This window comes from Trachypithecus francoisi, unplaced genomic scaffold, assembly GCF_009764315.1.
Source record: "Trachypithecus francoisi isolate TF-2019V2 unplaced genomic scaffold, Tfra_2.0 Lachesis_group0, whole genome shotgun sequence".
In the NCBI taxonomy this organism is placed as follows: Eukaryota; Metazoa; Chordata; class Mammalia; order Primates; family Cercopithecidae; genus Trachypithecus; species Trachypithecus francoisi.
The window spans coordinates 25,824,957-25,845,567 of NW_022681453.1; the positions used below are offsets into that span (position 1 = coordinate 25,824,957).

General features: G+C 42.7%; 1 protein-coding gene across 5 annotated transcripts in view; it reads right to left on the reverse strand.

The window, feature by feature from the left end:
* The window catches only part of DENND6A (DENN domain containing 6A), an 86,643-nt gene extending 66,379 nt beyond the window's left edge, over positions 1-20,264 (reverse strand). For 2 of the 5 annotated variants that reach the window (XM_033210216.1, XM_033210217.1), the window contains exon 1: positions 19,935-20,264. In XM_033210216.1, coding sequence (XP_033066107.1) covers positions 19,935-20,171 — 237 coding nt within the window. In that variant the 5' untranslated portion in view covers positions 20,172-20,264. Of the gene's footprint in view, positions 1-4,033; positions 4,273-19,934 lie in introns of all 5 variants that reach the window. The other 3 variants (XM_033210215.1, XM_033210214.1, XM_033210218.1) reach the window with 2 other exon arrangements.
* Positions 20,265-20,611: the final 347 nt, after the last annotated feature.

A 20,611-nucleotide genomic window follows, 5' to 3' on the forward strand; every position in this document is an offset into this window, starting at 1 on the left:
AATTTTCAACTGACGGCAACAAGTAATACACATCCTAACTACTTAGTTACTAGTAAAAGAAAAATGAAAAGGAAAAATAATTATCTGCACTTTAAGAAACCTCAAGGACCATCTCTACAATAAAGGCTATCCTAAATCTCTCTGGTCCCTTTAAAGGATTATTATGCATGTTCTTAGGTTATTTTAGTGTCTGCAGTGACTACAGCCACCTTCTGAGGAAACTCCCGCCCCAGAGCCCCTGCAAGGAAGCAGGGCTACGTCAGATCAGCTACCGCCAGAACAAATACTAGTAAACAACACACCCAAGGGCACACACTCTACAAGCCAACCAAGCTCTGTTATAACCAACCTGACCTCCTTAGGAGATGAACATTACATTGATCAAAGTGACAAAAATTACACTCTCAATACTTGACCAGTCAACTGGCACTATACATTAATCACAGAAGGCAACTTGTGTGCATTGGTAGTAATGCCTCTCTCATGCCACCAATTATCAAAGGCCAGTGATTTTCAAATAGGATACTGGAGGTGCCTTAAAGGTCACCTGGTGGTACCAATGGTTGTCTTAGGAGAGTCAGGTCCCCCACCCCAGCACATAGAGGCTGCAACGAGCCAAGATCATGCCACTTCACTCCAGCCTGGGTGACAGGGTGAGACCCTCTCTCTCAAAAAAAAAAAAAGTCCTTCTTGGCCAGGTGCCACAGCTCACACCTGTAATCCTAACACTTGGGGAGGCCAGGGTGGGCTGATCACTTGAGGCCAGGAGTTTGAGACTAGCCCGGCTAACATGGTGAAACCATATCTCTACTAAAAATACAAAAAACTTAGCCGGGCGTGGTGGTGGGCGCTTGTAATCCTAGCTACTTGGGAGGCTGAGGCACAAGGATCGCTTGAACCTGGGAGGCGGAGGTTGCAGTAAGCCAAAATCATGCCACTGCCCTTCAGCCTGAGCAAAAGAATAAGATTGCTAAAAAAAAAAAAAAAAATCCTTCTCTTGTTACAAGATGTCTTAGAAAAAGTCCTTCTCTAATCTTTTAACAGTTAAATCCTTGTTTCCAAAAGCATGGTACACATGCCAGAGGAGATATTACATGGTGCACAGCCCTTTTAAAATTGTAATAGTTATATGCACCCACTTAATTTAATGTGTATTAGGAAAAAAGACCTAACACTCAAAATCAATATACCATGGATACAAACGCTTAAGATATAGCTAAGTAAAAAAAGGGGGCAGAGGGATGTGAAGAATCCAGTTAAAGAAAAATATTAATAGTACAAATAATATGACAAAGAATGAAACTTACAAAACAACAATGAATTAAGTTTTTGCATATTTTCTTCTAACATTTTATGGGCTTTTTCTTTTTTTTTTTATTTTTTTTTATTTTTATTTTTTTGAGACAGAGTCTCGCTCTGTCACCCAGGCTGGAGTGCAATGGCGTGATCTCAGCTCACTGCAACCTCTGCCTCCCAGTTCAAGCGATTCTTGTGCCTCAGCCACCCAAGTAGCTGGGATTACAGGTGCGTGCCACCATACCCAGTTAATTTTTTTATTTTTAATAAAGACAGGGTTTCACCATGTTGGCTAGGTTGGTCTCAAACACCAGACCACAAATGATCCCACCCGCGTTGGCCTCCCAAAGTGCTGGAATTACAGGCATCAGCCACCGTGCCCAGCCTCAAACTGTTATTTTTAAAATCGTCAACTTTCCCAACACTATTTGCTCAAACAAAAAATTATTTCCCATTGATACGTAAGGCTCTAATAGTACCTTCTAATAAATTCCACCTGCTATTCCTATGTCCTATCATTTTAATCAATTCTCTACAGTGAAAGACAGCAGGAAGATGGAAAGAAACCAAGTCCTTACATTATTTCAACTATAAATTCAATTGTGCCTTGAGTCAGGCTTACCTGTGAACTTTGCAATAACATGAATCAATAAACTTTGTTTTCTTATGCCAGTTTGGGCTACCTTTGTAGTCTTTTCTTTTTTTGAGACAGAGTCTCCAGAGTCTCGTTCTGTCACCAAGGCCAGAGTGCAGTGGCACAATTGTGGCTCACCCCAGCCTCAATTTCCAGGGCTCAAGTGATCCTCCCACCTTAGCCTCCTCAGTAGCTGGGACTACAGGCATGCACCACCACACCTGGCTAATTTTTAAATTTTCTGTAGAGATGGAGTCTTGCCATGTTGCCCAGGCTGGTCTCAAACTCCTGGCCTCAAATGATCCTCCTGCCTCCACCTCCCAAATTGCTAGGATTACAGGCTACCACGTCCGGTCTTCCTGTCACTTTTAACAGAAAGAATCATGGTTGCTTTTTTTCCTTGACAGCAGAAAGCACTACTATATCTTAATTCACTAGATCTCAACATTCTTCCTGGCTTTGTATAGGACTGCATCTATGGAAAGTTTGACTCTTTCCCCTACCAGCTGTGATTAATATAATCCTTCTCAGTTGCTAAATAGAAGTACTTGGTAAGAGTTAATTATATCCTATTCTTTGTAAGCTGTTACATCATCTTTAATATCCAACCAACTAAATGCTGAACTACTGGGCCATTTTTGTCAAAATCACTAATTCATCACAATATCTCATCAAACCAGTTCAACACATCTCATTTACACATTCCTAAAGGAAATGACTACCTTTTTTAAAAAAAGGACTTTCTGTTATAAACCACTTAGACTAAATACCAAGTTCTTTTGGCATTCATAGGATAATTTCTCCTGATACTTTTTCCAAGAAATATATAGATTTATAGAATATAGACGTTTAAATTTTAACAAAGATAACTCTACAGCTTATCAGAAAACAATAGGAGATTCTCCCAGCACGTAAATGCCTTGATAAACAGCTACTATTTTCTTCTGAGAAACACATTCTTCAAGACCCATAAAGAGCACCTCACACACTGAATTGCCCTCAGAGGGAGGATAAAACGGTCATTGGTTTCTACAAAGAGAATGAAAATGGTTTAAGATGAGACTTTTTTTTTTCCAGGTAATTGGGGGGTAAGAAATACAGCTGGGGCTCAAATCCAGAGATATCTAGTCCAGTTAGATGGTGCTATGGACTGAATCCCCCAAAAATTCACATAAAAGCTCTAACCTCCAATCATATTTAGAGACAGGGCCTTTGGGAGGTAATTAGGTCAGGAGTGTAGAGCTCACATGATGGCATTAGTGCCCTTATAAGAGGAAATACAAGACATCTCTCTCTCTCTACCATGTGAGGACATAGCAAGGACACAGCCATCTGCAAGCCAGGAAGAGGACCCTCACCAGGAACAAAATTGGTAAGCACCTTGATTTTAAACTTCCCCCAGCCTCTAGAACCAAGAGAAATAGATTTCTGTTATTTAAGACATCCAGGCCAGGTTCGCAGTGGCTTTTGCCTATAATCCCAGCACTTTGGGAGACCGAGGCAGGTAGATTACTTGAGGCCAGCAGTGACCAGTCTGGCCAACACGGCGAAACCCTGTCTCTACTAAAATTACAAAAATTAGCTGGGCATGGTGGCACACACCTGTAATCACAGCTACTCAGGAAGCTGAGGCACGAGCATGGCTTGAACCCATGAGGTAGAGGTTGCAGTGAGCCCACATGGTGCCACCGCACTCCACCCTGGGGGACAGAGTGAGACCCTGTCTCAAAACAAAAACAAAACAAAACAAAAAGACACTCAGTCTTGTATTTTGTTGTAGTAGCCATAGCAGACTAATACAGATGGTTTGTGGGAAGACGAGACAAATATTTGAAAATAGGATGCACTGGTATGGTTGCCATATGCATAGATCCTACTCTTTTACCTTTCTAGCTTCTAGGAAACATGGTTAACTAGATATTCCCACCTGCCCTCACAGAAGGCAACAGACAAAATATTAGCATTTGGCCTTCTTTTTCATTGTTGTTGTTACTTCTCATTCTACCAGCCTAAGCCAAATCTTCAGTTTCTTCCTATCATCTCTTCTTCACTTCAATTTTTTCTTTAAAGCCCAAATTGTCTTTAAAATTCACATTTACTCACCTTGACTTTGGGCAAAAATAAATGAATACAGCTCTGCATCTTCAAACTCTTAAGAGGCAGTGGGGAAGGATGGAAAGTACAGTACTGGTACCAAAACCATGTTTTGGTTCTAATTAGATGTGTCCTTGTGGGAAATCATTAGCCAGTCTATGCCTCAGTTTCTGCTTCCATAACATGAGGGTGTACCTTCCACATCAATGGTCCATTGTTGCTCACTGATGGAGTGGGGCAAGGTGAGCCTGAAGAAGTAAGGAGAGAGAAGACTATGTAGGGATTGTGGGCTACATTTAAGAAGCTGCTGGAGAATTTTTAACCTTGAATGAGTCAAAAATACAGGCTGGGAAGGCGGGAGCTCAGCCACTACTGGTGAGGAGCTATAAGAATTACAAATGCAACAGACAGCCTAACAGCAGCTCTGGAGGAAAGGTGAAATATAGAGATGGTACAGGGTGCTGAGCAGGATTATGGACAGAAATTTGTGAGAAACTAGAACTGTTAGAAGAGCAGCAGCAGCAGTAGTGGGAACAATGGACTATGTGTTCTTCGAAGCACAAAAGTTAACTTCAGGTGAAGTTGAGTAAGTTACTTTTATAACTCCTACCTAATCTCAAAATAAAGTTTAAAAAAAAAAAAGCTCTAATTCACAGCATATACCATAGTCAACTTTGAGTTCAAAGTGGATCAAAGGCCTAAATGTAAGAGCTAAATCTATATAATTCTTAGAAGAAAACATAGTAATAAATCTTCACAACCTTGATTAGGCAATGGTTTCTTAGATATGACACCAAAATCACTAACAACAAAACGAAACATAAATAAATTAGATATCATCAAAATTTAAAACCTTGTTTCAATAACAACAAAAACCCCAAGGTGATAGTGGTATTAGGAGGTGAAACCTTTGGGAGGTGATCAGGTCGTGAGGGCAGAGCCCTCATGACTGGGATTAGTGCTCTTACAAAAGAGACTCGAGAGCTAGCTCTCCACCATGCAAAGACACTGCCAAAAGGTGCCATCTATGCATCAGAAAAAGTACCCTCACCAAACCCCACATCAGCCAGTACCTTGATCTTGGACTTCCGAGCCTCCAGAGCTATGAGAAACAAACACATTGTTTATAAGCTGCCCAGTTTGTGATATTTTGTGAGAAGACTGAACAGGCTAAAACACAATATAACTAATAAGGATCTGGTATATAGAATACATAAAGAACTCCTACAATATAACAGTAAGAAGACAAATAACCCAATTTTAAAATGGGCACAAATGTGAATAGACATTTCTCCAAAACATAAAAATGAAAATGGCCAATAAGCACATGAAAAAACACTGTTTAGCATTAGTTACTAGGGAAATGCAAATAAAATCACAGTAAGACACGGCTCATACCCACTAGGACACCTGTAATCAAAAGGACAGACGATAACAAGAGTAGGCAAGGATGCAGAGAAATTGGAACCCTCATATATCAGTAGTAGAAAACAGTTTAGCAGTTTCTCAAGAAGTTACAACATAGAGTTACAGTATAGCCCTGCAATTTCAATGCTAGGTATATATCCAAGAAAAGTGAAAACACATGTTCACACAAAAACTGGTACACAAATTTTCATAGTAGCAATATTCACAATAGCCAAAAAGTAAAAACAAGCCTGGACAACATAGTGAGACTCTGTCTCCTCAAAAAAGTTTAAAAATTAGCCAGGCTGCAGTGGCTCACACCTGTAATCCCAGCACTTTGGGAGGCTAAGGCAGGCGGATCATGAGGTCAGGAGATTGAGACCACCCTGGCTAACACAGTGAAACTCGTCTCTACTAAAAACATAAAAATTAGCCAGGCGTGGTGGTGGGTGCCTGTAGTCCCAGCTACTTGGGAGGCTGAAGCAGGAGAATGGCGTGAACCCAGGAGGCGGAGCTTGCAGTGAGCCGAGATCGCGCCACTGCACTCCAGCCTGGGCGACACAGCGAGACTCCATCTAAAAAAAAAAAAAAAAAATTAGCCAGGCATGGTGGTAGGCACTTGTAGTCCCAGCTACTCAGGAGGCTGAGGCAGGAGGGTTGCTTGAGCCCAGGCGGTCAATGCCACAGTAAACTATGATCATGCTATTGTGCTCCAGCCTGGGCAATAGAGCAAGACCCTGTTAAAAAAAAAAAATCCAAATTTTCATTAAATAATGAATAAACAAGATGTGATATATCCATACAAAGGTATATTATTCAACCATAAAGAGGAATAAAGTATATATACATACTACAACATGGACGAACGTATATGATTCCACTCCCATGAAAAGCATACTGACAGAAACTTATTAGGGGCTGCCAGGTACCAGGGAAAAAGGGGAATGGGTATGCATTTCTTTTTGGGGTGAAGAAAACGTCCTGCAATTAGATAGTGGTGTTAGTTGCACATCCTGTGAAAAACTCAAAACCAATGAATTATACACTTTAAAAGTGTGAATTTTATATGTGAATACCTGAATTTTTAAAAATGGAAATGTAGACACAATAATTCAAACCTTAAAAAGGCATAAAGTTATAATTATAGTCTCTCTCCCATTGAGCTTGAGGTTTTCTTCCTTCAATAACCATTGTTAAACAATTTCCTATGTATCTTTCAAAGAAAAACTATGTATGTACTTTTCCTTAACATAAATTATATTCTGTGGGAGGCTGAGGCAGGAGAATTACTTGAACCCAGGAGGCGGAGGTTTTGGTGAGCCAAGATTGCGCCATTGCACTCCAGCCTGGGCAAAAAGAGTGAGACTCCATCTCCAAAAAAAAAAATTACATTCTGTTCTGTTCTCACTGCTTTACACACCGCTTTTTTCCTTAAGATCTTGAAGGTCATAATATTTCAGTACATAATCTATTCATTAATTCTAAAGATGCTTTGAACTTTCCTGCTTCTTCCCTTGCTCACACTTAGGAACTGATTCACCATTTATCTGCCTATCAAATTCCATCCAGCAGGGGAAATAAGTGATTTCTATTGCCTCTTTGTGTAATTTCTGTAATTTTTCCTCAATAAATATTGTATAATTTTTTAATTATATAAGCTGAAATTTTACATTACGCAGCCCTAAAGGTTCAAATCAATTTTCACCTTCCACCAGAAAATTTCACTTAGTCTCTGGACCACTGACGATATAGTTTGTTTTGTTTTGTTTTGTTTTTGAGATACAGTCTGGCCTTGTCACCTAGGCTGGAGAGCAGTGGCACGATCTCAGCTTAATGCAACCTCCGCCTCCCAAGTTCAAGCAATTCTCCTGCCTCAGCCACTCAAGTAACTAGGATTCCAGGTGTGCACCACCCCACCTGGCTAATTTTTTTGTATTTTTAGTAGAGACGGAATTTCGCCATGTTGACCAGGCTGGTCTCGGACTCCTGAACTCAAGTGATCCACCCACCTCAGCCTCCCAAAGTGCTGGGACTACAGGCATGAGCCAGCACACCTGGCCGACTTGTCTCTTCAGTTAAATTCTGGAGAGCAAGGATTCTTATGTCTTGATCTACTGATTAACGTAACAGAATCCTTTGCGCATGTTAGGTGCTTATTATGGCCTATGCAAACAGTCCCAGTGCTCCTACTATAATAGGTACCAACAAAAATTTAGTGATGCTACCCTCATACTGATCCTGTATTACTTATAAAGAACTCTAAGCTTAGGTAGGAATTCACTAAATGAGTAATACAGATAGAATTGAAATAAGCTAGACCAAAAGAGTACCTAGTTCATTATTTCAGAAAAACTCAATAAATAATTACAATTGCCAACTTTATCAAGTGTTTTCCTTGTGCCAGGCACTGTGTTGTATCAATCAATCCTCAGAATATACTAGAAATGAGAACTATTAAAATTATCATCTCACTTCATCTGCCCATGGTTGTAAACTGTTATCAGTCAGAATACCTACATTCAGGAAACCTAACTTTATGTCATTGACATAGGTCACTGGTCTGAGTTCATTATTCTTTCGTCCAAACAGAAGCAAGTGTCTACTGTGCATTTCACAGGATTGTAAAGCATTTTGCCAACTAAAGGATCACAAAAATGCTAAAAGCAGTTCATACAACTCATAAAATAGCCCTAGGTACTATTATTACATTTAGTATTAGCATGTAAACAGGAACACTTTGAGAAATGAGGTAAACTATTACTATCAAGAATTTAAGAATTTTAGTTCAAGCTACCACTGGCATTTCACGTCTTCTTTGCTTCAGTTTCCCCTAAATAGTAAAGAAAAGTAGCTTAATTTTGTACCCAGGATAACACAGTATAGTGGGGGGAAATCAGGCTTCAGAATCAAAAGGACCGGGGTTCAAATCCTGGCTTACTAAGCAAGTGATATGGGGCAAGTTACCTCTTTTAAGTTTCAGTTCCCTTATTTAAAAAGAGTTTAGCCGGGCACGGTGGCTCATGCCTATAATCTCAGCACTTTGGGAGGCGGAGGGGGATCAAGAGGTCAGGAGTTTAAGACCAGCCTGGCCAAGATGGTGAAACCCCATTTCTACTAAAAATACAAAAATTAGCCGGGCGTGGTGGTGGGCATCTGTAATCCCAGCTACTCAGGAGGCTGAGGCAGAGAATTGCTTGAACCCAGGAGGCAGACGTTGCAGTGAGCCAAGATTGTGCCACTGCACTCCAGCCTGGGTGACAGAGTAAGACTCCATCTCAAAAAAGAGTTTATGGGCTAGGCACGATGGCTCATGCCTGTAATCCCAGCACTTTGTGAGGCTGAGGTGGGCAGATCACGAGGTCAAGAGTTTGAGACCAGCCTGATCAACATGATGAAACCCCGCCTCTACTAAAAATACAAAAATTAGCTGGGTGCGGTGCCACGTGCCTGTAATCCCAGCTATTCAGGAGGTTGAGGCAGGAGAATCGCTGGAACTCGGGAGACAGAGGTTGCAGTGAGCTGAGATTGCACCACTGTACTCTAGCCTGGGTGACAAAGCAAGACTCTGTTTCAAAAAAAAAAGTCTAAAGCCAGGCATGGTGGCTCATGCCTATAATCCTAGCACTTTGGGAGACTAAGGCACGTGGACTGTGGGAGGCTGAGGCAGGCAGATCACTTGAGGCCAGGAGTTCAAGACCAGTCTGGGCAACACAGCAAAACCCTGTCTCTACAAAAAAAATAAAAAACAAAAAAGTAGCCAGGCTGTAGTCCAGCTACTTGACAGGCTGAGGTGACAGAATTGCTCGAGCCTGGGAGGTCCAGGCTGCAGTGCACTGTAGCCTGGTGACAGAGCATGATCCTGTCGCAAATAAATAAATAAAATCTATATATTACTTAATAATTAGAGTGATGGAAAGGATTAAATGAGGCTGAGTAAAATGGCTCATGCCTGGGATCTCAACACTGGGAGGTGGAGGCAGGAGGATCCCTTGAGCCCAGGATTTCAAGATCACACTGGGTGACACAAAAACAAAACAATTTATTTGGGCATGGTGGCACACACCTGGAGTACCAGTTACTTGTGAAACTGAGGTGGGAGGATCACTTGAACCCAAGAGTTCAAGACTGCAGTGAGTCATGGTCACACACCACTGCACTCCAGCCTGGGCAACAAAGTGAGACACTGTTTCAAAAAAAAAAAAAAGAAAGAAAGAAATGAGATATACAAATAAAGTTTCTCTTTAAAGTAAATTTTCTGTTAAAGTCATAGAACAATCAAAGAAACAACTGGGCTCATCTGCTGTGCGAATCCACAACCTTCAAAGCCTGTCAACCACAACAGAGCCTGAAGTTGCTGAGCCCCTGATGTGTGCCAGGCACTGTGCTTAGCGCCTCGCACACTTGATTTAACTCTTAGGGAACTCTGTGAAGTTGGTTCCTGTTTATACCAGCGGAGATGAAGCATACAGAGTGAGTGACTTCATCAAAATACTACATCTAGTAAGTACTCAAACCAGGATGCCAGCCCTGGTCTGACTTTACAATTCACTTTACTACTTTAGCCTACCTCCCACAAGTCAACTAATCAAAGCATCTCAAGCCAGAGAGTGTAAAACTGCAACTGTTAAACTTTTTGTTTCCAACATCCCTTTATACTCTTAAAATGTATTGAGGCTCTCAAAGAACTCCTGTTGGTATTTCATTTTTTGAGATAGAGTTTCATTCTTGTTGCCTAGGCTGGAGTGCAACGGCACAGTCTCAGCTCACTACAACCTCCAACTCCCCGGTTCAAGTGATTCTCCTGCCTCAGCCTCCTGAGTAGCTGGGATTACATGTACGCGCCATCACGCCCGGCTAATTTTTTTTTTTTGGTATTTTTAGTAGAGATGGGTTTCATCATGTTGGCCAAGCTAGTCTTGAACTTCTGACCTCATGAGATCCACCCACCTCGGCCTCCTAAAGAGCTGGGATTACAGGCATGAGCCACCATGTCCAGCCTAGAACTCTTGTTTATATGGGTTACGTCTATCAACATTCACCATTGTAGAAACTAAAAGTGATCATTTAAAAAAATTGTTATTTTAAAATAATAACCTATTACTCATTAACATATTCCATTTTCATGAAAAGTAACTATACTCAGATTGAGTATTCCTTATCCAAAATGCTTGGTGGGATCAGAAGTGTTTTGGATTTCAGATCTTTTCAGATTCTAGAATATTTGAATTATACTTACTCAGTTGGACATCCCAAATCCAACAACCTGAAATCCAAAATGCTCCAATGAGCATTTCCTTTAAGCATCATATCAGTACTCAGAAAGTTTCAGATTTTGGAGCGTTTCAGATTTTGAATGTTTAGGAAAAAACCACCTGTATTCCTAAATAAAACAAAAACTTTACTGAGAAGATGGCATCGTTTACACGTTTGCAAATATCTTTAATGTCTGATTTAATAGAAATAACTAGATTCTCATATCTGCTTCGACGTTCATTCTTTTTTAAAAAAATTTGTTTTTCTTTAATGTTTGCTCTTGGCAGAATCATTCTATGTTCATTCTATTGCAATACATCGTTCTGGTTGAAGAACATGAAGTAAAGTCACACATAGTTTGAAAACGTCCTGGCCGGGCGCGGTGGCTCACACCTGTAATCCCAGCACTTTCGGAGGCCGAGGTGGGTGGATCACGGGGTCAGGAGTTTGAGACCGGCCTGACCAACATGATGCAACCCCGTCTCTACTAAAAATACAAAAATTAGCCAGGCGTGGTGGTGCGCACCTGTAATCCCAGCTACTCAGGAGGCTGAGGCAGGAGAATTGCTTGAATCCGGGAGGCGGAGTTGCAGTGAGCCGAGATTGAGCCACTGCACTCCAGCCTGAGCAACAGAGCAAGCCTCTGTCTCAAAAAAAAAAAAAAGAAAAGAAAAGAAAACATCCTACAAATCTCCTGAAATGGTCTCAGAGATGCCCAGAAGTCCTCAGACCACATTTTGACAACAGCTGGTTTACAAGAAAAACAGAAAAGCATATGTGAAAAGAAAATTCAAAAACATACTCCAAACATGCCTACACATAATGATCATCTGGAACTGATTCTGATTAAGCAGATGGGTCAGCCCCAGAATCCTCATATGTAATAAATGCTCCAGATGATTCTTATAATAAGAAAAACAAAATAACTCAAATAGAATCCCAATGATACAAAAATAGCTTAAATTTACCAAGATATAAATGTTTAGCCTTATTTTCAATAAGCATTAACAGATATTTCCATATCCCAGGTAAAACAGAACATAATCCTTTATTTCAAAGTTACATAATGGTGTAGAATTTTCAGGCACATATACCCTTGGCTCTCAAAGAGCTCAAAGTTACTAAAGTTTATATCCTAAAACCCAAGCTTAGAAATATTTCAAAATAAATCTTTGATTATATAAGATTATAACTGCTCTCAGGTAAGGCAGTAAACGCTTGTTGCCTTCCAATACCATTCCTCCCTTCTCCTTTTATTAATATAGGCATATCTTGTTTTATTGTGCATCATTTTATTGTGCTTTGCAGTTACCAGTTTCTACAAATTACAGGTTTGTGGCAAGCCTACATTAAGCAAGTCTATCGGCATCATTTTTCCAACAATGACACTTTGTGTCTCTGTGTTACGTTTTGGTAATTCTCACAATTGTCATTCCAACAATGACACTTTGTGTCTCTGTGTTACATTTTGGTAATTCTCACAATATTTCAACCTTTTTTGTTACTATTGTATCTGTTACAGTGGTCTGTGATAAGTTATCTTTGATGTTACTATTGTAATTGTTTTGGGGCACCACAAACCATGCCCATATAAGATGGCAAATTTAATCAATAAATACATGTATTCTCACAGTTCCACTGACCAGCTATTACCCCATCTCTCTCCCCCTCCTCAGGCCTCCCTATTTCGTAAGACACAACAATATTGCAATTGGGGCAATGAATAACTCTATAATGGCCTCTAAGTGTTTAAGTAAAAGGATGAGTCACACATTTCTCACTTTAAATCAAAAGCTATAAATTATTTAAGTTTAATGAGGAAGGCATGTCAAAAGCTGAGATAGGCCAAAAGCTAGGCCTCTTGGACCAAAGAGCCAACTTGTGAATGCAAAGGAAAAGTTTTTTTTCTTTCTTTTTTTTATGCAACAGGGTCTCACCATGTTGCCCAGTCTGGTTTCGAACTCCTGGGCTCAAGGAATCCTACTGCCTCAGCCTCCCAAAATGATGATATTACAGGCCTGAGCCACCACACCCAGCCAAAGGAAAAGTTCTTGAAGGAAATTAAAAGTGCTACTCCAGTGAACACATGAATAAGAAAGTGAAACAGCCTTACTGCTGATGTGGAGAAAGTCTGAGTGGTCTGGATAGAAGAGCAAACCAGCTACAACATTCCCTAAGCCAGAAGCCTAATTCAGAGCAAGAGCCTAACTCTTTTCAATTCTGTTTTTCAATTATGTTACGGCTGAGAGAGGTGAGGAATCTGCAGAAGAAAAGTTGGAAGCTAGCTAAAGTTGGTTCATGAGGTTTAAGGAAAGAAGCTGTCTCCATAACATAAAAGTGCAAGGTGAAGCTGCAAGGACTGATAGACAGCTGCAGCAAGTCATCCAGAAAATCTAAGAGAAATGATGAAGGTGGCTACACTAAATAACAGATTTTCATTGTAGATGAAACAGCCTTCTATTGGAAGACTATGCCCTTTAAGACTTCCATAGCTAGAGAAAAGTGAGTATCTGGCTTCAAAGTTTCAAAGGACAGGCTGACAGCCAGGTACAATGGCTCACGCCTGTAATGCTAGCACTTTAGGAGGTGGAGGCAGGAGGATCCCTTGAAGCCAGGAATTTGAGACCAGTCTGGACAACAAAGCAAGACTCCATCTCTACAAAAAATTTAAAAATTAGTCTGGTGCATAAGCATATGCCTGCAGTATCAGCTACCGGGGAAGCTGAGACAGAAGGATCACCTGAGCCTGGAGTTCGAGGCTTCAGTAAGCCATGATTGCATCACTGCACTCCAGCCTGGGTGACAGAGTAAGACCATCTCAAAAAAAAAAAAGAAAAAAGAAAAGAAAAGAACGTCTGCTTTGTAAAATTATATTTATGAAGAGTTTTTTGTTTTTTGGTGTTTTTTTTTTTTGAGACAAAGTCTTGCTCTGTTGCCCAGGCAGGAGTACAATCTCAGTTCACTGCAACCTCTGTCTCCCAGGTTCAAGTGATTCTCCTGCCTCAGTCTCCCAAGTAGCTGGAATTACAAGAATGTGCCACCAAGCTGGCTAATTTTTGTATTTTTTAAGTAGAGACACGGTTTTACCATGTTGGCTACAGTGGTCTTGAACTCCTGACTTCAAGTGATCCACCCTCCTCAGACTCCCAAAGTGCTGGGATCACAGGCATGAGCCACTGCACTTGGCTTATGAATAGTCTAATGATCTCACAAACTGTTTATGAGAATATTTATGAATAAAAGCAGACTCTTAGTAGACATGTTTAGGAGACTGCTGCCCAGACTATGCTTTGGAAATGTCCCTCCTATTGCAGGGGTGAACCTAAGTGACTACTACTGCTACCGAAACCTTGTCTCCTAACCACAAGTGAACAAAATGGGACACCTCTCCCATGCTGGGCCAATCAGATACTCCAGTATTAAGCTTCAGCCTCATTCCAGAAAAAGAGTTTGGCTAAAATCAGTACCATGGAAACCCAAAGTCAAGTAGAGTAATGGGGGAGCAGAAAATGAGGCCACTGCAGCACAAACCAGCTTCAGCATGGAGAATGGAACAGACATGCAAAGAGCAAAGATTAAAAAAAAAAAAACACAGCTCCAGAGACAAAGGCAAAAGCTTGGGGTTTTCCAAACCCCACAAGTTCATCCCTGCTTCCCACACACTTGGATTCCAAAAGACTGCCTGGAATCCTTACAATCACTGTCCCTTTACTTAAGTTTATTTGAGGTTTCTGTTCCTAACAATCAAATTAATCCTTGACAGATACAAAATTATATAAAGAAAAAAAGCATTAACAAAAATGCCAAATATTAATAGCAGTTGCCTCTTAGTAGAATTAAGAGTGATATTTTCGGCCTGACGCGGTGGCTCAAGCCTGTAATCCCAGCACTTTGGGAGGCCGAGACGGGCGGATCACGAGGTCAGGAGATCGAAACCATACTGGCTAATATGGTGAAACCCCGTCTCTACTAAAAAATACAAAAAACTAGCTGGGCGCGGTGGCAGGCGCCTGTAGTACCAGCTACTTGGGAGGCTGAGGCAGGAGAATGGCGTAAACCCAAGAGGCGGAGCTTGCAGTGAGCTGGGATTGCACCACTGCACTCCAGCCTGGGCGACAGAGCGAGACTCCGTCTCAAAAAAAAAAATTAAAATTAAAAAAAGAGTGATATTTTCTAGTGTTTATAATTTCTTTTCTTTTTTTTTTTTTTTTTTTTTGAGACAAAGTCTCACTCTATTGCCAGGCAGGACTGCAGTGGTGCAATCTCACTGCAACCTCCGCCTCCCAGGTTCAAGCGATTCTCCTGCCTCAGCCTCCTAAGTACTGGGACTACAGGCATATGCCACCACGCCCAGCTGATTTTTGTATTTTTAGTGGAGACGGGGTTTCACCATGTTGGCCAGGGTGGTCTCGATCTCTTGACCTCGCGATCTGCCCGCCTTGGCCTCCCAAAGTGCTGGGATTACAGGCGTGAGCTGCCAAGCCTGCCCTAATGTTTATAACTTCTTTACTTGCCAAGTTTTCAGCAATGAGTATGTTATCATTCACTCAGGAAAAAAAAAAAAAAAACTTGAATAAATAAGGTAATTCTGTATTCAGATAATTAAGGCTTTACCAAATAATTCGTAATTTCAAAGCTAAAAGTGAGGTACAGTATATCAAACCCAGGAGGTTTCAAACCTTGTTCCAGAGGACACTCTTGATTCTGTGGTAATGCCTCCACAGCCACTTCAGGTGAAAAGCAGCTCAGCACACCCCCTGCAGTCAACACCTTGTTCAGTTACTTCCTAGCTCAAAGACCTCCTTAACCCCCTTCACTTAGGACAGGGCCTTAAAAGACATTTTATGCAAGGTGAAACACTCCCCCTTCTATTCAGAGCTTTAGCCAACTGTATCAGAATGGGAACCTGCCCCAAACCAGGCCAGATTATCTTCCTCTGGCTTTGGAAGAGAGTTGAAGATTCACTTTTTTCACTGAAGTGGCTAAAAACGTTAACTTCTCACCTTAAAGATCAGAGAAGGACTGGGCCTGGTGGCTCACACCTATAATCCCAGCACTTTGGAAGGCAGAGGCAGCAGGATAATTTGAGGCCAGAAGTTTGAGACCAGCCTGGGCAAAATAGCAAGACCTCATCTCCACAAAAAAATTTAAAAATAGCCGGGTGTAGCGGTGCATGTCTGTAGTCCTAGATACTCAGGAGGATCCCTTGAGTTTAGGAGTTCGAGGCTGTAGTGAGTTATGATCATGCCACTGCACTCCAGTCTGAGCCAGACCATGTCTCTAAGGAGGAAAAAAAAAAAAAAGCTAGGCACGGTGGCTCACGCCTGTAATCCCAGCACTTTGGGAGGCTGAGGCATGGTTATCACCGAGGTCAGGAGTTCAAGACTAGCCTGGCCAACATGGTGAAATCCTGTCTCTACTAAAAAAAAAAAAAAAATTAGCTGGGTGTGGTGGCATGCACCTGTAGTCCCAGCTATTTGGGAGGCTGAGGCAGGAGAATCCCTTGAACCTGGGAGGTGGAGGTTGCAGTGAGCCGAAATTACCCACTGCACTCCAGTCTGGGGGATAAAGTTAGACTCCGTCTTAAAAAAAAAAAATCAGAGAAGGAGAAGAAGGCAGTTTGCAGAGAAAATGAAATATAAGCAAGATCTGCACACAAAAAAAGAGCAAAACCAAGAGGATTCCCTGATTCTGAACTCTAGCCATTTTCTGAAGCCCCACTATGTTTATGTCTTAAATAGCTGGAAACAGGTATTTAAGCTCTGTGTCCTTACAGTAAGTTCCCCTTTACTGCTTGAGGTAGCTTAAATTAGTTTCTGTTGTAGACAAAGATACACACACAAGCCCCATTTCAACAAGATTAGTCATTAAGGTTCCAGATTAGATATCTATTTACACAGGGAACAAAGTTCCCTACTAAAAAAAGGTATTGATTCTAGCACCTCAATTTCATTTTACAAGTGAGAAAACTGAGGCCCAAAGCAAAAGTCAGGGGTTCTCTTCACTTAAAAAGGAAATTTCAGCCGGGTGTGGTGGCTCACACCTGTAATTCCAGCACTTTGGAGGCCAAGGCAGGCAGATCACCTGAGGTTAGGAGTTCAAGACCAACCTAGCCACTATGGTGAAACTCTGTCTCTACAAAAATATAAAACTTAGCCAGGCATGATGGCAGGTTCCCGTAAACCCAGCTACTCAGGAGGCGGAGGCAAGAGAGTCATTTCAACCTGGGAGGCGGAGGTTGCAGTAAGCCAAGATTGTGCCATTGCCCTCCAGCCTGGGTGACAGAGTGAGACTCCATCTCAAAAAAAAAAAAAAGGAAATTTCTCGAAAATCAATGCTTCTCTAATGAAGCCTTAAATACATCTTCCTGTGTCCCAGGAACTGTTCCAAATGCTTTACAAACATTAAATTACCTAATCCTCACAACAATGCCATGATATAGGTATTGTTATCCTGTTATAAAGAAGAATGTGAGACTCAAACAAGCTAAGTAACTTGCCCAAAGTCACCTGGATTCAAACCTAGGCAGCCCAGCTTTACAGTCTGGGTTTTGTTAGGGGTTTTTTGGGGGACAGTGTCTCGATCTGTCACCCAGGCTTGAGTGCAGTGGCACGAACTCACTACAGCCTCGACCTTCCTTTATTAGAGAATGTTCCCCACCCTCATCCTACACCTTCTAAAACCAGTGATTCTTAATGTGGGGACAATGGAACAGAAGGTCCATGGATAAACCCAGATAGTCCATGGAACCACATACATGATTTTGTTTTACTCAGCCTTTTCCTAGTGGAAAGTTTACAATGTTTGTTTTTTTTTTTTTTTTTTTTTTTTTTTTTGAGACGGAGTCTCACTCTGTCGCCCAGGCTAGAGTGCAGTGGTCGGATCTCAGCTCACTGCAAGCTCCGCCTCCCGGGTTCACGCCATTCTCCTGCCTCAGCCTCCCGAGTAGCTGGGACCACAGGCGCCCGCCACCACGCCCGGCTAGTTTTTTGTATTTTTTTAGTAGAGACGGGGTTTCACTGTGTTAGCCAGGATGGTCTCAATCTCCTGACCTCGTGATCCGCCTGTCTCGGCCTCCCAAAGTGCTGGGATTACAGGCTTGAGCCACCGCGCCCGGCCCAATGTTTGTATTTTTAAAAGATCCAGGAAGCGAAAGGTTAAGAACTCCTGACCTAAAAAAAACTCTATACAGTGGCATACACTGTGGAAAATGAAATTCAAAATAAGTCCTTTAATAATTCACATTTTTGCAGCACTATGTTTTCTATCTGGTCAAAAATACTCATAAAGAATGTCCCAAATAATAAGAATCGGCCGGGCGCGGTGGCTCAAGCCTGTAATCCCAGCACTTTGGGAGGCTGAGACGGGCGGATCGCGAGGTCAGGAGATCGAGACCATCCTGGCTAACACGGTGAAACCCCGTCTCTACTAAAAAATACAAAAAACAAGCTGGGCGAGGTGGCGGGCGCCTGTGGTCCCAACTGCTCGAGAGGCTGAGGCAGGAGAATGGCGTAAACCCGGGAGGCGGAGCTTGCAGTGAGCTGAGATCCGGCCACTGCACTCCAGCCTGGGCGACAGAGCGGGACTCCGTCTCAAATAAAATAAAAAAAAAATAATAAGAAGAATCCAAAAGGATCTCCTTTAGCTATTTAAAAACACAACCAACTACAACAACCCATTCTTAAGCTTTCTGGTTATATTGTATCTTGCTGTACATATAACTTCAGGTTAACATGGCAAAGTGAATAATAAATGGCTTATAAATCTCTTATTCAAAATCTTTGGGAACTGTTTTTCTTACTTTAATAAGATAAAAGAATTGCTCACATATTCACCCATTCTATCAAAAGTATTTACAGAATGCCACTAGGTGCCAGGGACTGCATTTGGCCTTATCAGCTACTATGATTAATTCTTGGTTCTCTAAATTGTTGCCTCAATCTACAAATATAGGTTAGAGCACACCCTATTTGTATGTTCCGCAACTAACATAAGGCTTGGTTCTTAGTGGAAACAATGTTGAACTGTGTTATACTAAAACACCCAGAAGGCAGGCCGAATACGACAGCAGTGGCTTCGCATTAAGAAACACCCCCCTAGCCAATTTTCTTAGTCAACCAGGCCACTACAGTCAGAATGAGATAGAAATCTGTCACCAATACCAAAAACAAAAACAAAAACATCTAAACAAACGCCCTTCTGATAACGATTTTCTTGGACACACGAAAACAAGCAATTCCTTGTGCTAAAAAGACCTTAAACGACATCAAGAATAGATGTTTCTAAAGCCTTTCGATAAGGGGCCATAAATAAGAATGGAAAAGTTGACTGATTCACATGCAAATGATTTTCCCTATATTCATGTTGACATTAGTTTCACACCAACTGTTCCAGACGCAACATTAAAAAAATAACAGAAATGAAGCCGTACACGATGGCTCACGCCTGTAATCCCAGCACTTTGGGAGGTCGAGGTGGGCTGACCACCTGAGTCAGGAGTTCGAGACCAGCCTGACCAAAATGAAGAAACCCCCCCTCTCTACTAAAAATATAAAATTAGCTGGGTGTGGTGGCGCATGCCTCTAATCCCAGCTACTCGGGAGGCTGAGGCGGAAGAATCGCCTGAACCCGGGATTCAGAGCTTGTGGTGAGCCGAGATCGCGCCATTGCACTCCAGCCTGGGCAACAACAGCAAAACCCCGTCTCAAAAACCAAACCAACCAACCAACCAGAAATGAGGCACAAAAGGAGGAACGGGAGAAAATGTATGCTGAGATAAGCATTTCGGCTCAGGCTGTGGGAAAAGCTCTACGAGTTACTACAAATGACCAAAACAACCTGAACCTTAAAAGTTGGTTGTGCAAGTTCGGCTAGTAGAGTTAATCATCAGTTATGGGGCATTGTTCTTGAAAAAGTACCAAACATCCTGCCTGCAGGCTTCCTCGGGTGGGTGCTACTAACCGTTTTAGTTAGTTCTGTGGCTCTGGGTTTAAAAGAAAGAAAGAATAGGATGAACATCAACAAGTATTTAGGAAGGGCCTAAGAACTTTTCACCCCTAGCCGCAGCCCAAGATCCTCCCACGGGAAGTGCCGTAGGACCGCAGCCCGAAAGAGCGCCGGAGGGGAGACTGGCCACGCCCAGAAGCGCGGCGGATGGGTTCCAGGCCGGCCAGCCCGCGGGCGCCTGGCTTTGCTGCAGCCGCCCAGGCGCAGGGGCGGAGCACGGAGACAGGGCGGGGCCGGGCCTCACCTCCACCGCCTGGCCCAGCTCCAGGTCGAAGCCCACCACACACACGCAGTGCAGCCAGGCGGAGAAGCCGTCCCAGCGGAGCAGGCCCTGGCCACGGCCATCGTCCTGTTCATTGTCCTCTGGCGCGCCTCCCGCCGCCAGAAGGGCCGGCGCCTCGCGCCCTTCGGCCCCTGCCACCGCCTCGTCCAACGGCCTTCGAGAGCTGGGCCCCAAGCCCGCAGGGCCCCTCAAAGCCATCCGCCGCCCCCTGGCCGTTCGCGCCGCCTCCACCGCGGACCGCGCCGCAGAGCGCGCTTGCCTCCGCGCAGGCGCAGACGCCGCTGCCGCAGCCGCTGGGGACACACTCAGTGCGGGCGGGGCTGCGACTCACGTGACCCTGGGAGCGCGGCTCTGCGCAGATCCTCCCTGGCCGGACTGGACGTGGGGACGTCACGCTGCCGCTTGTCTCGGATTGTGAATCCGGCCCTGGCCTTGTCTGAAACGTCTTTGGTACTGAAACAGTTGTTCATGAATCGTTTTCAACCTCGTTCGAAGTCAACGACCAGGAAATAAATTATTCGTGGAATGACACTGTTCATAATTATTATAAGGTATTATTAAATTATGAAAACGTAGGCCGGGTGCTGTGGCTCACGCCTGTAATCCCAACACTTTAGGAGGCCGATGCTGGCGGATCA